At 33.7% G+C, this 14193-nt stretch overlaps 2 protein-coding genes and 1 pseudogene across 2 annotated transcripts; 2 read left to right on the top strand and 1 right to left on the bottom strand.

The window, feature by feature from the left end:
• The first annotated feature begins 244 nt into the window (after nucleotides 1–244).
• Nucleotides 245–3562, top strand: LOC111302183 (BTB/POZ domain-containing protein At5g60050-like; annotated as a pseudogene).
• Nucleotides 3563–3895: 333 nt separating this feature from the next.
• LOC111302181 (laccase-17-like) lies at nucleotides 3896–6268 on the bottom strand. The gene is given in 9 exon segments (XM_022898118.2): nucleotides 3896–3918; nucleotides 3921–4025; nucleotides 4141–4168; nucleotides 4170–4761; nucleotides 4763–5111; nucleotides 5203–5331; nucleotides 5440–5684; nucleotides 5779–5930; nucleotides 6037–6268. Coding segments are annotated over 9 exon segments (1740 nt in total). The 5' UTR covers nucleotides 6154–6268.
• Nucleotides 6269–8638: 2370 nt separating this feature from the next.
• Nucleotides 8639–9732, top strand: LOC111302182 (embryo-specific protein ATS3A-like). Its single transcript, XM_022898119.2, has 2 exons — nucleotides 8639–8797; nucleotides 8960–9732. Exons 1-2 carry the CDS (start codon nucleotides 8702–8704, stop codon nucleotides 9434–9436), a joined length of 573 nt encoding a protein of 190 aa, XP_022753854.1. The 5' UTR covers nucleotides 8639–8701; the 3' UTR covers nucleotides 9437–9732.
• The last annotated feature ends 4461 nt before the right edge of the window (nucleotides 9733–14193 follow it).

Here is a 14193-nt window from a genome sequence, read left to right as displayed (position 1 = left end):
TTAAGTGAATAATTTAATTTTTTTATTTGCTTAGTTGATATTTAAAAAATTTCTTATAATTCAATTTATTCAAATTATATGTTACGTCACTTAAGATTTATAATTCAACAAAAAAAAATACATTAATATATATTTAAATAATTAAAAATTAAAATTTTTAAAATTCAAATGTCAATATAAAATTAACTCGTATTTCAAGCTCTCTGGGAGACATCACTCCCCTCAAGATTTGAACGTCAAATCCCCAAGAGACTGAGATTGACCAGTATCTTGTTGAATCATAGCAGATGGATTGCTGCATCGAACTTGCAGAATCATCTTTGGCAGAATCAAGCAGGTCTGCAAGTGCTCTGGCTCGTTTTATTTCATAACTCACGTGCTCACACGTGCAGATAGTAATCTCTCACTCCCTCCAATTTTCTTATAAATAGAAACTTTCTTTTCGAGGTTTTATGCAAAAGACCATAATTAGCATCAGCATTTCCCCTTAACACACGCTTTTGCCTTTGCTTAACAGTGCACTCTCTCTTGAAACTACAGAGCCAAAGCTTTCCACTTCTTGGATTCTTTGTCCCTCGAATTTCCCAGGAATTTGCAAGAAAATTCATCTTCATTCCAAGGATTGCTTTCTTGCCAAGAAATCAGTTTTATTTTCTTGATTCTAAGAAAACCCAGTTTTTGCGTTTTGATATTCATTTAAAAAAAGCTTCTTTTTTTAATCAATGGCATGTTTTCATTTTTCTTGAATCTGGGCTAGACCCAGTATTTGTTTGTTGATATCTTTATTGGAAAAGTTTTTTTTTTTTTCAATGGCTTCAGGGGAAGTATCAACAATGATAAAACAAGGCTTTATTTCAGACCCAACACTCTCACGATTCTATTCACCTTCCTCTCCTCCTTCTCCTCCTCCTCCTCCAACTGAGTCAGCTTGCCCGAGTCACAACACCTCCCTCTTTGCAATGGTGTCAGAGGAACACCACCGTGATTCCCAAACCATCGAAAAGTCTCGCAAAAAGACTCAAAACCGAGTTGGTAAATTCCTCACTGAACTAAAAATCTGTAGCTTTAGCAACTTCGGGCTGGGATCAGGTGATGTAAGGCTCACGGTAGTCTCTAGAGATGGCTATACAGTGTCAATGTATGTGCACAGAAGAGTTTTGTCTGAGAAAAGTAGGTTTTTTGCTGAGAAGTTGAGTCAAAGAAGAGAGAAAGGGGTTTCTCATACCGTGGAAATCTGTGAATGTGTTGACGTGGAGGTTTATGTGGAAACTGTGGTTTTAATGTACTGTAATCATCTGAAAAGGAGGTTGATTGGTGAAAATGTCAACAAAGTCTTGAATTTGCTTAAGGTATAATTCTTTTATATTTAGTTAATTTTTCTTTCATTACAAGTTTTTAGTTCATGTTTGGTTTTGCTAATTAGAAAGTTTGGTTAATTTGAGGTTGTTTGGTTTGTTTTTGTATGTTTGTTAAAAGAATCATACTTGAGAATCTCTATAAATGTTAACAGGAAGGATTTATGGTGAAGATCAAATGTTTACCATATTATTTGTTGGCCGTTTGATTTAACCAAACGTTTGTAAATCGGTTTTGTTTGATTTAGTTCATTCAAATTTCGTTGAGCTTTTGCATTCCGCTTAAGTTTTAATGAATCTATGGTGGATGAGTTGTTTTCACCAAGGTCAAATGCAATGCGTTTTCGTTGTGTTTGATGCTGGAAAGATTTTATCACTGATACCTTTGAAATGGATGTCTGTTTCATTGTTTGTCATGTTCCTGATCACAACTTAACTATGATTAAGGCATGTTTAGATGTTAAATTTTGTTATTCATCTGTCAGAAATTTACTCAAATGGAGCTTGTACTTTTGCCTTGTTTGCAACAAACATCTTTTTCTCCTCCTCTAGAAGCATGCTAATTGACATCAAATATTTTTGTTTGTTTTTTCTTGGAAAGCTGGTAAAAGAAGGTTTAAAGTAAATTAAATTTGAGTTTACATTCTCCAATTCATTTTGCATTATAACTCAAACGTTTTCCATCCTTATAATTTAATCCACATTCCAGAGAATTTTCTTTGATTAATCAAATATTGCCTGCAAAAGAATCTTTGCTTTGGCTATATCTACATTTGCTTATATCACCATTTATGTGCAACACAAAAATTTTCATTTTAGCTTTTCTTATTTCTGCTGTAGTGAAGCATTTGTAATATTAGTGTTTGTTGTAGGTTTCTGCAGCCATTATTTTTGATGCAGGAATTAGTTCTTGCTTGGAGTATTTGGAAGCTGTTCCCTGGTCTGAGGATGACAAGGAAAAGATCCTATCTCATCTCAGCCAACTTGAGCTTCATGGCTCAATGACTTAAGTTCTTCGGAGAGTATCATCTGAGCCATCTACTTCCACAAGAGCAGATGACACATTCTTGAAGCTACTTAGTGGTGTTCTTCAAGCCAAAGATGATAAAGCACAACGAGAAATGAAAACTCTTATTTCACGGTTACTTAGAGAAGATTCATTTGATGATGACCGTCTGCTCGATGTCTTTAAAAATACCCTTAATCATCTCTGTCACAGATGTCTTAGTTCTCTTGTTCTCTGCTTATCCGAAGCTGCAGGCATGGACAGTAGCAGGCAAGATCGAGGAGCTTTAATGGCTGAAAAGCTCGAGAAGCTGACAATTTGCAGTGGATTGTTGATATTCTGATTGACAAAAGAATGGCAAATGACTTCGTGAAATTGTGGGCAGATCAGAGGGAACTTGCAGAACTTCACTCAAAGATTCCCACCATGTACCGCCATGAAATCAGCAGAATCACTGCTCAGCTATGTATTGCAATTGGTAGAGGAAATATCTTGGTGCCAAAAGACAGCCGGTTCTCTCTGCTGTCGACATGGTTGGAAGCTCTTTATGTAGATTTTGGATGGATGACAAGGGCTTCTAGATCTGTAGATAAGAAACAAGTGGAGGATGGACTCAGCCAGACAATTCTTACCCTTTCTTTGCTGCAACAACAGGTTATTTTGGTCAATTGGTTTGATCGATTTCTCAACAAAGGGGATGACTGTCCCAACATTCGAAGAGCATTCAAAGTTCGGTGGAGAAGAGCTTTCATCAGACAGTATGCTGATGTGCATGATGGTTCCCAGTTGCAAATAACCGTCTGCAGTTATCCAACCTGAGACGTATGCCATAAAAGAGTTCAAGCCAACAGTGACATTTCTTTTGTATTTTGTCATCCATACTTGTTGCTTATCTTTAGACCATTTCATTGAAAACTTTAAGTTTGATAGACTGACCAAGAATATGATTTGTGGTGGGATTATGAAGCAAAAAGGCAAGGACTTTGATATAAGTCTCAATTTTTATTACTACTATCATTTATGAAAAATAATACTAGTAGTTTATGATATTTGTGTAACATTATTAAAAATTTAAAATAAAATAAAATTCAAGCCCAATTTGGTTTGGAAATGACAGATCCAAAAAGCCAACCACGGGAAATGGGCCAACAGCTGCCCAAACCTGCTGTAACAAGCCTGTCCGTACTGCATGGGAGTGGTCCTATTGGACCCTTTCTGTTGTATTAATTGAAAGTAATAACTTGGAAATGAAAGAGGAACAGAAATTTCATAATCTTGTAAAACTTTTTTGGGAGTTCTTACATTGACATATCCAGACCTCAATCTTGCAAAAAGGAAAAAAAAAAAAAAAACCCTAAAATCTTTTTCTTATTATCACATGGATTAATGAAATAATTATTGAATGGATATTGGTTTGTGTCAAATTCACATAGAATGGCCAAAAAAATGAAAATGAGATTGAGAAATTAAAAAAAAATAATCAGGAGATTTCTTCTGGTTGGTGTGAACTAAGGAGTAGTAGTGAGTCAAATTATCAACACTTTGGAAGATCTGCTGTGGAGGAAGCAGCTTTTGGTTAGGCAGCTTTCCATCCAAGACAATCCAAGCCATCTTCAAACCCCAGCTTGTGTGCACCTCCAGGTGGCAATGCATGAACCATACCCCTGAATCATATGGTTATTTTTGTCATGGTCATCAACTACTCAAAGCAAGCAAGCGAGTAAAATGCAGTATTATATAATTGTCAAATTTTGTTTTATTTAATGCAGTCTTACTTACCTGGATTGTCTGCCAGAAAACGAATTGCCAACCCAACCTCCTGATGGCACACCAACAGTGTTCCTTTCAATAGGGTCAACGAGGTTGAAGTTTTTAGGGTCCTTTTTTGGATCAAAATTCCCAAAACCTTTGCCAACAACAAAGAAATTGAAGCCATGCAAGTGAAGAGGGTGGCTTTCAGCTCCAAGTATGCTTGTGTCTTGCATGATTAGCTCTACGCTAGTGTTAAAAGGAAGCACTACTAGTTTCGTTCCATTGCTCACCATAGTGTTATTAGGTGGAGTGCCTGTGTAATTAAATGGAATTATTGGATCATTGGGAAAATCAGTTGTGTAAACATTGTTTGATTGGCCAAAGAAATGGGCTTGGAGCATTGCTGTAGTTGGCATTGCAAAAGAAACATTATTGACTGAAGCTGCAAACATGGTTCCATTAGGTCCCTGGCAGGTTTGGTTCTGATGACATGGGCTAGTTCCAAGACCAACTGTAAAGAAAAACTTCTTATCAACCTCTTGGGGTACATTGGCAGGGAACTGTGCACTAGCTAAACTGCGGAGTTTACTTGCGAAATTTGTAGCAAAGGAAGTGTCATTTAGAGCAGGTAAAATTGGTTTAAAGAGAGAGTTTCTTCATTGAGATGCTTGAATGTGAGCCATTGGGTGGTAATTCATATTCCAAAATGCCAGCAACTGTTGAATTATCAAAGGTGCCTTGCCCTGTCACGTATGGTCTAGTAGTCATGAAAAATGAGGCATTTGGATATCTTGGTTTGGTCTTAAGAAGCACATTTGTGGTTTGGCCAGGGGCGATGAGGATTGTTTCGGTGTCAAAAGGTTTGACATAAACAGCATCAGCTTCAACCACCGCAAGGGTATGGTTAGCTATGCTGAAGAAGAGCTCATCGTTGAGAGCTGCATTGATTAGTCGCAGAAGGTATGTCTTGCCAGGCTTTACCTTCAACTTGAACGTATCTGTTAAAAGCCAGTAGTTCAGCATTGAATTAATTATCTACAGGATATATGTAATCCATGGTGACGACATCACATTATAGCATTTCAATACCTTTGGCAGAGCAGTTATACAACGGTCCTGGAAGTCCATTTATGGTGAAAGCATCAGACACATTTGGGCCTCCAGCTGTCTGGAGGGCCTGGCCAATAATGGCCTCAGGATCGGTATTGAACCACTCCCCTGCAATTTAATGTATCACGTCTTATGTTTGCCAATGGATTCACGGAATTTAATTTAGAACTTGATAGAGATGTAGATTTTTCAGTCAGCTGATTCATTGTTATTTACCAAAGATGATGGGAACTTCCTTGTAGGGCTTGGCAAAAGGGTAGGTCACCCCAAGCTTAGGAAGAATGATCAGTGGACCATATACAGTTGCTCTCAACCATGATATATGAGCATGCCAAAAGAGAGTGCCCCTTTGGCCTACAATGGTGAAGTTATACACATAGCTCTGGCCAGTTTGTATAGGACACTGAGTCACATATGCCCGTCCATCAGCCCATCCGGAACGAAATTGTCGAATGCCATGCCTATAACATCAAAGAAACCAAAACATGCAGTGATTCGGATCATGGCATTTAATTTTTAAGTAACCGTGGGGTATTTCTACTAAAGGTTTCATACCAATGAATAGAGATACTGTTTGGCACATGGTTCACAACTTTTATCAGAAGCTGATCACCCTCCCTTGCTGCAATGCGAGGCCCCGGAAACTGTCCGTTTACTGACACAATGCTCTTCGTGTGGCACAGACGGGAAACATTCTGCAGCTTGATCTAGCAAATCATAACTTAACAGAGTTAATGTGTATATCATATAAAATATAAAGTCAGTGGACAATAAATTGCCCAAATTTATGAGCATCGTCATATTGACTCATACATCAAACTTGTAGTGCCTGGTGACTCCAAGTACAGGCTCAATATAGAGACAAAAGATCATAAATGGCAACAGAAATGCCCCCAAAAGTGCTGTTGATGGACGAAGATAAGCACCCATTTCTCTATTTCTTCTTTCTATGTTATTATTTTAACCCATAGGACAAAACTGGGAACCCCTAATGATAAACCTGTAATTGCTGTTTGAGTAGGTATTCATCAAAGCCAGTGGGATAGCATATATATAGTGCTAAGAGAAAAGAGTTTGGTTGGTTAAAAAATATAGTTTAACCAGTTTGAACTTTGAAGATTAGAGTGAAACAAAAAGAAAGAAAAAAAAATTTTGAATGCTGCTTCAATAGCTACATTGAAATGACCAGTTGTTAGAACAACTTTAGAGTGCTGTCAAAGATAATCAATTTACTTGACCTCCTTTCTGTTCAAGTCAAACTTTGTCTATCTTTCCGAAACGTAAAAATCCTCTATTTCCATATGCGAGTTGACGTGATTTACAGTTATTCCCCTGCTTTTCTTGCTGTTTGTGGAAGTTACTTTTCTATGTTAATTTAGAACCCAAGAAGAAGAAACTCTGCTGCTTATTTGGTTTAATAGCCTGGTAGGTAAATCAAAGTATGCTTATTAAATGTCATCATTGATTTTCAAAAGGCTTAATATTAGAATTCTTGAATTATAGTAAAATATTTAATGTAATATCTAAGCTTTAAAATTTTTTAATATGATACTTTAATTATAAATTTATAAATTAGTGTGGTGCTTATTTTTAACATGATTAACTTAAAATGATAACACGCGATGAATAAACAATCTTTCAAATATCATATTAATTAAAATATTCAAAATTGAGGTTTCACATTGAACATTTCATTATAATTTAGAGGTCATTGGCAGCATTAACTCTTTTCAAAAATTTTCATGTGCCGATGCCAACAACAGTTACCAATTGGTGAAAATTGCTTATAAAAACCAACTTTTCAATATCAAAATAAATATGAATTCAGATTAATAATACCTGCAAAGTTTGTTTTCAACCCATAGTTTCAAATTCAGCAGGTTTTTAATGGGTCTAAATTAAACAATTAACTGTCAATGTTCTTGAAATGTATGGGATTTTGGATACTATGCTTGTTTATAAAGCAAAATCCTGAGGTTACTATCAAAACAGTCAATTTAGAGTCAGATGTATGGTTCTGTCATTTGTTTTCCATTTTCATGAGGAACTGGTCATGGATGAATAGTTGGGTAACCTCAATTGACGCAATTTCGGCTCAGGCAAACAAACTAACAACAAAAGCTTATGTCTAAAGGGATATGAACCCAAGATAGCTTGATTAGAATGCAGGAAATGGGGATGTCAATCTTTTCATTGGCAGGACTATGTGCATTGTTGTTGTACCAACCACTTCCCTCACCAGTTTCAAACAAATGAAAGTCATTAACCTATAAATGCCTGTCAACTTTGATTGTATGTTGTAATCTGTGATATCCCATCTCATATTGAAAGGAAAATGTTATTAAAAATCATTTTATATAATTCAGATTTTATGGTTTTGAAATAAAAGCTAACAGGTAAAAACTTGAGCCTGTAAAGGCCACTTTAAATCATATGCAAATGAAATTGGGGTCAGTACCTTGGACAAGACATGTCTTTCCACCATTAAATGGATCTGCAAAATACAAAACCTTGGCGGCTGGCCAATACATGTGTCAACAAGCCTTCCCCTGCTATTTTTGCTCTGTCCAAATTATAAAGGAAACTTTTATCTTAGTAGGTTAATGTAATATAATACAGCTCTTTCTCTCTATTAAGCTCCATAATCCCACGCAAAGATAAGCCTAATTTGATAGAATTACACTGTTGGTTTTTTGGTGCTAAAAGATTTATCGTTAAGGTAGTTTACACTTTCAAATTAACTCAATTAAATCATGTTATTTTTTCCCCTTTTTACTCAAATAAAAAGCAACATTTCGTTTTCAGAAATATAATCATTATAACCACCAATAACTCGTTAGTTCAGCAGTACTTTAATCGGCTTTATGATTGAAGGTCTCGAATTCAAATCTCAGTCATATCCAAAAATCCTAAAAAAAATCTTTATAACCACAAAATTAGTGTAAGAGAAGGAGAGGGAAAGTTGAAAGACATAGATTATTGTTTGACACATGAAAATCTACATACTGGTTTGCATGGCAATTGACACATGTGAATGAACTATTGCTTGAAAAAGATGTCAATTGAGGGTGATCTTGTTGGATTTTACGAGAATAATGTCTGAAAGTACTTATGGATTACATGGGTCCTCTAGGATTGTATGTTTTGGATCCACTTTAATCTCTACTGTGACTCAAGCTTATTGCAAGAAATCCGTTTAGAATTGTAATCTTCAATCCAAAAACTCCTCCTCAGCCACTTGTTAATGCGGGAACCCAAGCATATGCTTTACCTTGGTAAAGCAAATAGGTATAAGTAAAAGTGAGGGAAAGCCTGTTCATTTCCTAGAGCATCCTAAGCAGGGAATATAAACTTTTCAAGTCTGTCAAGAAAAGAATGAATAACCCATGATTATAAAAAGAGCACAGCGGGAGATCTGAAGAAACACTAGATGAGAACTGAAAGTCTTGTCTTGTCTTTAAGCTAGGAAGAAACAACAATGGAAATAAAGAATCGCAAAGGATTTATCATTGCATGTTTTATATTTTTACTTGCTTTACTTGCAGGAGGTGAAAACCTCCCTCAAAGCATGAAGGTAATGAACTTTGCATAATTGTTCTCTAGTTATGTAGTTTAATGAGGTCTGTCTCTGTCTATCTGATACTTTGCAAAACTAAATTGGGTCTAAAAAGGCTGTCTGAAATATGTAAATTTGATCTTCTAAGAATTATTTGGCTCATGTGAATATGCTTTGCAGAGAAACTGCACCTACAGAGTCACAATCCAAACAACATGCACCAAGGGTGCCGACACATCAGACCATGTCAGCCTGAGATTTGGTGATACAAAATCTAATGACATCGTAGTTCGACACCTAAATTCCAAGCATGTTAGGGAGATGGATCCATTGCAGCCGGTTGTCCTTGATGACATTCCCAGAAAACCATTCCAGGTTTGCTTGGTGGATGAGTTTCAAGTGAGAGGCCAATGCGTAGAATCACCAGTTTGCTATCTGTATCTCAAGCTATCCGGAAATGATGATTGGCGACCAGGCTTTGCACAGGTTGAGGCATTGGAAGAGTCTCATCTCAGCTCAAGATATTTCTATTTCCGAAGGTATCTGCCTCGGAATGTTTGGCATGGTTCTGATTTTTGTGATAAAGAGGTCACTCCTTTTGGTATCAGGCAAAAGAAAAAGGCCTATGCAAAGAAACAAGAAACATTGATGCCATAAATCAGTTTGGCTGTAATTTACTGGTTTTTAAGTTGAAGAATTGTTTTTGAGTTCTTGAAAACAGATCATATCATCCTTGTTTTTATGCATTCTAGTGGTCTTGGAATAATTAATTTAGACAAACAAATATAGAAAAAAAAATCATAAAAAAAAGTCAAATAACTTCATTATTATCTGATAAATATTGAATAGACTTGTATTTAGGTTGATGAAACTGAGACGTCATTAAAGTTAAATCCATGTATACTTTGTTGCATGGCCACATCCATCATTATAAGTTTGAATCAAATTATCAATTCAAGGACCCTTCAAAAGCGTTAAAAACTGTACTTGAAAACAATCCTTGATCACCGGGCCAAAAAGCAGGTGTAGTCTTGTTATCCTTATTAATGACCTACTATTTTCTTTCCTTTTCCTCCCTTTCTCTTTGTTATCTTCCATTACAGTCCGTGGATGATGACCTTAAAAGCAGCTCATTTCGAAGAAAAAGATACATACAAATCTAGAACAAAGATCTTTCTCATTCAATTAAAATGTCAGAAATATAATCAAGGCCAGCAGCGGTCACAGAAACAAACAATGGGTTACTGTTTTCTTTCCAAAAAAGAAGAGACAAAAAAATGGAAAAGAAGGCTGTGCTAAATGCAATATAACGAACTCTCTCCATTAAACAAAAAGAAAGCTTTTGGGTTTTCTGAGCCCCTGAAATCAGAGGCAGCTGCCCAGTTTCCAGCCAAGTACAGTAGCCAAAGTTGAGTTTACTTGTAGTACTAGCCCAGTTTCTAGCATTATTAACCAATCAGTTCGTCAGACAAACTGTGAAAAAAAAAAGATGATGAAATGATCATAACTGTGATGTGTTCCATCAGAAGTTTAAAGATTTCTTCTTTTTTTTTTTTACTTCAGATGATAGTGAAGGTTTAATTTGCAGTGGGGTTTTAGTATTTTTGCTAGGAATGCTTAAGCTGCTTTTAAAAGGATCTAGCAATTTCACGCGGCAGCCATTTGGTCAAAGCCTTTGCCACTTTTTACTTGAAAATGATTGGTTGAGATCTTGCAATCTAAAATATCGGTAAAAATAGATAAGAAAATAAAAAAAAACACAATTTAAAATTTTAGTAAAATTATATATAAATTTAATAAAATTAAAGAAAATATATTTTATATTTTTTTATTGACATAAATTATAATATTTAATTTTTATATAAGATAAGATATAATTATAATAATTTTAATATTTTGCACAAATATACAAATAGTTTTCATTTCATTAAAAGAAGCACTAAGAGAAAAGAATCGAAAACTTGCAACAAATGCACAAAGTTATTATAAAATCATAATAAATTCGATCTCAATTTTTTCCAATTAGATATCATTTGACTGTGATTCAAACGTAATTCACCCACCCCGTTGTCATTTTAATTAATTATATATATAATTAAAATTTTATATTCTGATTGATTTTAACTCATAACTAACGTCTTTTCAATGTTTCAAGCTTTAAGATCTTTCTTTGTACGAGGATTCAATTAATAAAAGGCCAAAAATAAGCAAACAAGAAGTTTTTTTTTTTATTTAAAGTAAAATCTATAAAAATGTAACATGGGAAACTCAATATAGCAAAAAATGAAATACTGATAGAATGATTTAGACATTAAATCAATTTATTATTGGTTACCATATTTAACTTAATTTTAGGAAGATTTTTTATTTTTATTTTTATATAATTGTATTTTTTAATTTTACTCAATCTCCCGCAACTTTAAATATAAAAATAAAAAATTATTAGTTATTATCAAAACTCAAATTTTATTTCATAAATACTTCATGTGTATATATATATATAATGTAATACGTATCCCATTATACTGTATATATTACGTAGTACGTACGTACATATAAAGTTGTATAAATGACAATATTTATGGAAACCCAAAAAGACAGCATTGCTGATGCCTTAGATGACGAGCTTAGTTATTTCGTTTTTGAGAAAACTAAGGCCCACTACCTTATTTATTGCCTTTGCATTACATTGTATTTAAAGCCGATGGGGCTTTTCATTTGGACCATTTTTTTTTCATTTGCATTGGCCATTGCCAACCAACCGCTACGCTTTGTGTGACAATTGGTTAGGTATTTCTTAATTTTGGGTTACATTATTAATCATGAGAACAACTCTCTTGTTTTATGATTAAATCTCATTGATTCACCTTCTTAATATTTGAATTTGAAATTTCTAGCAATAGTTTTAGACTTAGAAACTCCGACCTAAGCTTTCTCGTATCGGGAAGGTTTGAGGTGTGTGTGCATTTATACGAAATTTTGTATTATAAAATAATCGGTTTTGGAGATAATAACTCGTTCTGTCTCTGAACAAAAAACTTATGCCTGCGTGCATATGGTCCCATTAGGGCGTTCTCACAGGTTCACCAAAGGTGACATGCCGAGGCTTCGCAAGTACGTGGGTTTGGATTTTCGTTTCGTGTTCAGAGTATATGTGTGATTTATATGGGATTTTGGGTTAATCCAAAATAACCGGTTTTGAAATTAATAAAGTGTTCTATCTTTGAAAAAAAAAAAATCCAACCTATTAGCTAAATATCTCGAATCTTAATTTAACACTTAACGATTATAACGTGTACGTATATATGGAACGTACTGTAACTTATATCCTTGAGCAAGAGTGCATCGATACAACCTTTAATAAGATTGTACTGTTGCAAACACAAATTGATGAACATTCATAAAGATGTACAGGACTACCTTTTCCCCTTTGGCTGGTTTTAATTAAATAGAGATACTCTCAACAATCCTGGTAAGGTTGGTGCAGTGGTCTCATTCGAGGTCATGAATATGGTGATGAACTTTTGGAATATGCAAGGAAGCCATGCACGGCCGGTAAAAAGGCAACTAGACAACTAGTCGTCTCCTCTTCTTGTTGCTGAATATTGGGCTGCTTAAGACGAGATGATTTATAATATATTTGAAAATTCGTATATTTATATAGAATAAAAATTTAAAATTCATAAAAATTAAGTATTATAATTTCCGTTGATATAAAAATTTAAAATATATTTTTTATTTTGTAAAATTTATATATAATTATTATTAAAATTTTAAATTTTTATTTTTTTATCATATTTATATTATATCACTATATCATATTTTATATTGTTAGGTTTAATTAAATCTGATAATTTGTATATTCGTGTCATGTAAAATATTAAAAATTTATGTATTTATGTCTTATTTTATATAAAAATTATTAATTTATCACAATTCGTGTCGATCGATATAAAAACATGAAATATATATTTTTGATTTTGTTAAACTTATTTATTATTTTTATCAAAATTTTAAATCGTATTATCTTTATATTTTTTATTTATATTATTTTTATATCTTATTAACATATCATATTTGAAATTATCACGTTTAGGTTTAATATATAATTATTGCATGAAAGTCATACATACGATGGCTAGCATTCCATGCCTTTAGACTCAAACCTTGATGTTTTTGCTGTCAAAACTTTTAATTTATCATATAAAATTGTATACAATTTACAAAAAATAAAGTTATACTCGTAAAGGTTAATTAGTTTAATTGATAAAGAGATGAATTAATAAATTTTCGAATGTCTTATGTTGATATTAAAAGTTACACTCTTAAAATCTCTTTTAAAAAAAAAAAAATTAACCTCAACTAAAATACTAAAAAAAACTAAAAAAAAAAAGAAAAGAAAAAGCTATGTAAAATTAAGATAGCAGCAGGGAAGGGAAACCTAATTGAGACAAGGGAAAGTGGGCCAGCAACTTGACAGAGAGAGAAGATCATGGCAATGGCGGAAACGAGGGCGTATAACGTTATTCAAAGAAAAAGACGGGAGGGGAAGGACTCAGGAAGGACAGTGAGGAAATGAACTGTGCAGGGAACACAAGGAGGCGTCCAATCAATATCCAGGCATACATGCATGACGAAAGCAATCTAAATTTGGCATTTATATAAAAGTATAAATAAATATAATGGGGCCTCAGATCTGACTTGACGTATTTGTCCTTGTTTTTTCGACAAAATTTACTTCTCTTCTGTATTCTGGAATGGTACTGATATGTGACTACACACTTTGGCTTTGCCAATGGCAGCTTATGATCGGAATCCTTTGTTTTCTGTATTGTTTTATCTTGTGTATACTGTACACAGCAGCGGGTTCCACGTATTTAGGTAGCGTATTTATAAATTTTTTTAAACTTTAAAATTTTTAAAAAATTTTTATCAATAAAATTAATAAATTCGTTGACAGTTTTTATCTTAACAAAAACTTAATTCAAAAATACTAAATTATAAAACAAAACAATAATGATAATATCTAATTATAATTGTTAAAAATTTTATAATTATCATTTTATATTTTAAAAATGTTACATAATAAATTTTTTATCAATATTTTTGAACATATTTTTTAATAATATTAATCAATATTATTAAAAATATTTTCTCTACTGTGCCATGTTCACACTTTCACTCCTTCCCTAGCTTTGTCATTTATGGAGGGAGGGAGGGAGGAGTATGTGAGATTTTACTCGCTTACCAACTTTCTCAATGCCAGAGACCCACTTTGTCTTCTTCGCTTGAATTGGCTGTCGAAGTTGTTCATATATGGAGATTAACATTTTTGTAGCAGGCAAAGAGCCGTAATAGTTTTTATGAATGTACTTTACCAATCTACCAATGTTTGACGTTGATGCCATGCCGAA

This window comes from Durio zibethinus, chromosome 15 (genome assembly GCF_047325235.1).
Source record: "Durio zibethinus cultivar Kanyao isolate XHJ-2024 chromosome 15, ASM4732523v1, whole genome shotgun sequence".
NCBI lineage: Eukaryota > Viridiplantae > Streptophyta > Magnoliopsida > Malvales > Malvaceae > Durio > Durio zibethinus.
The sequence above is the reverse complement of the archived record's forward strand: the minus strand, read 5'-3'. Positions and strand labels throughout refer to the sequence as shown.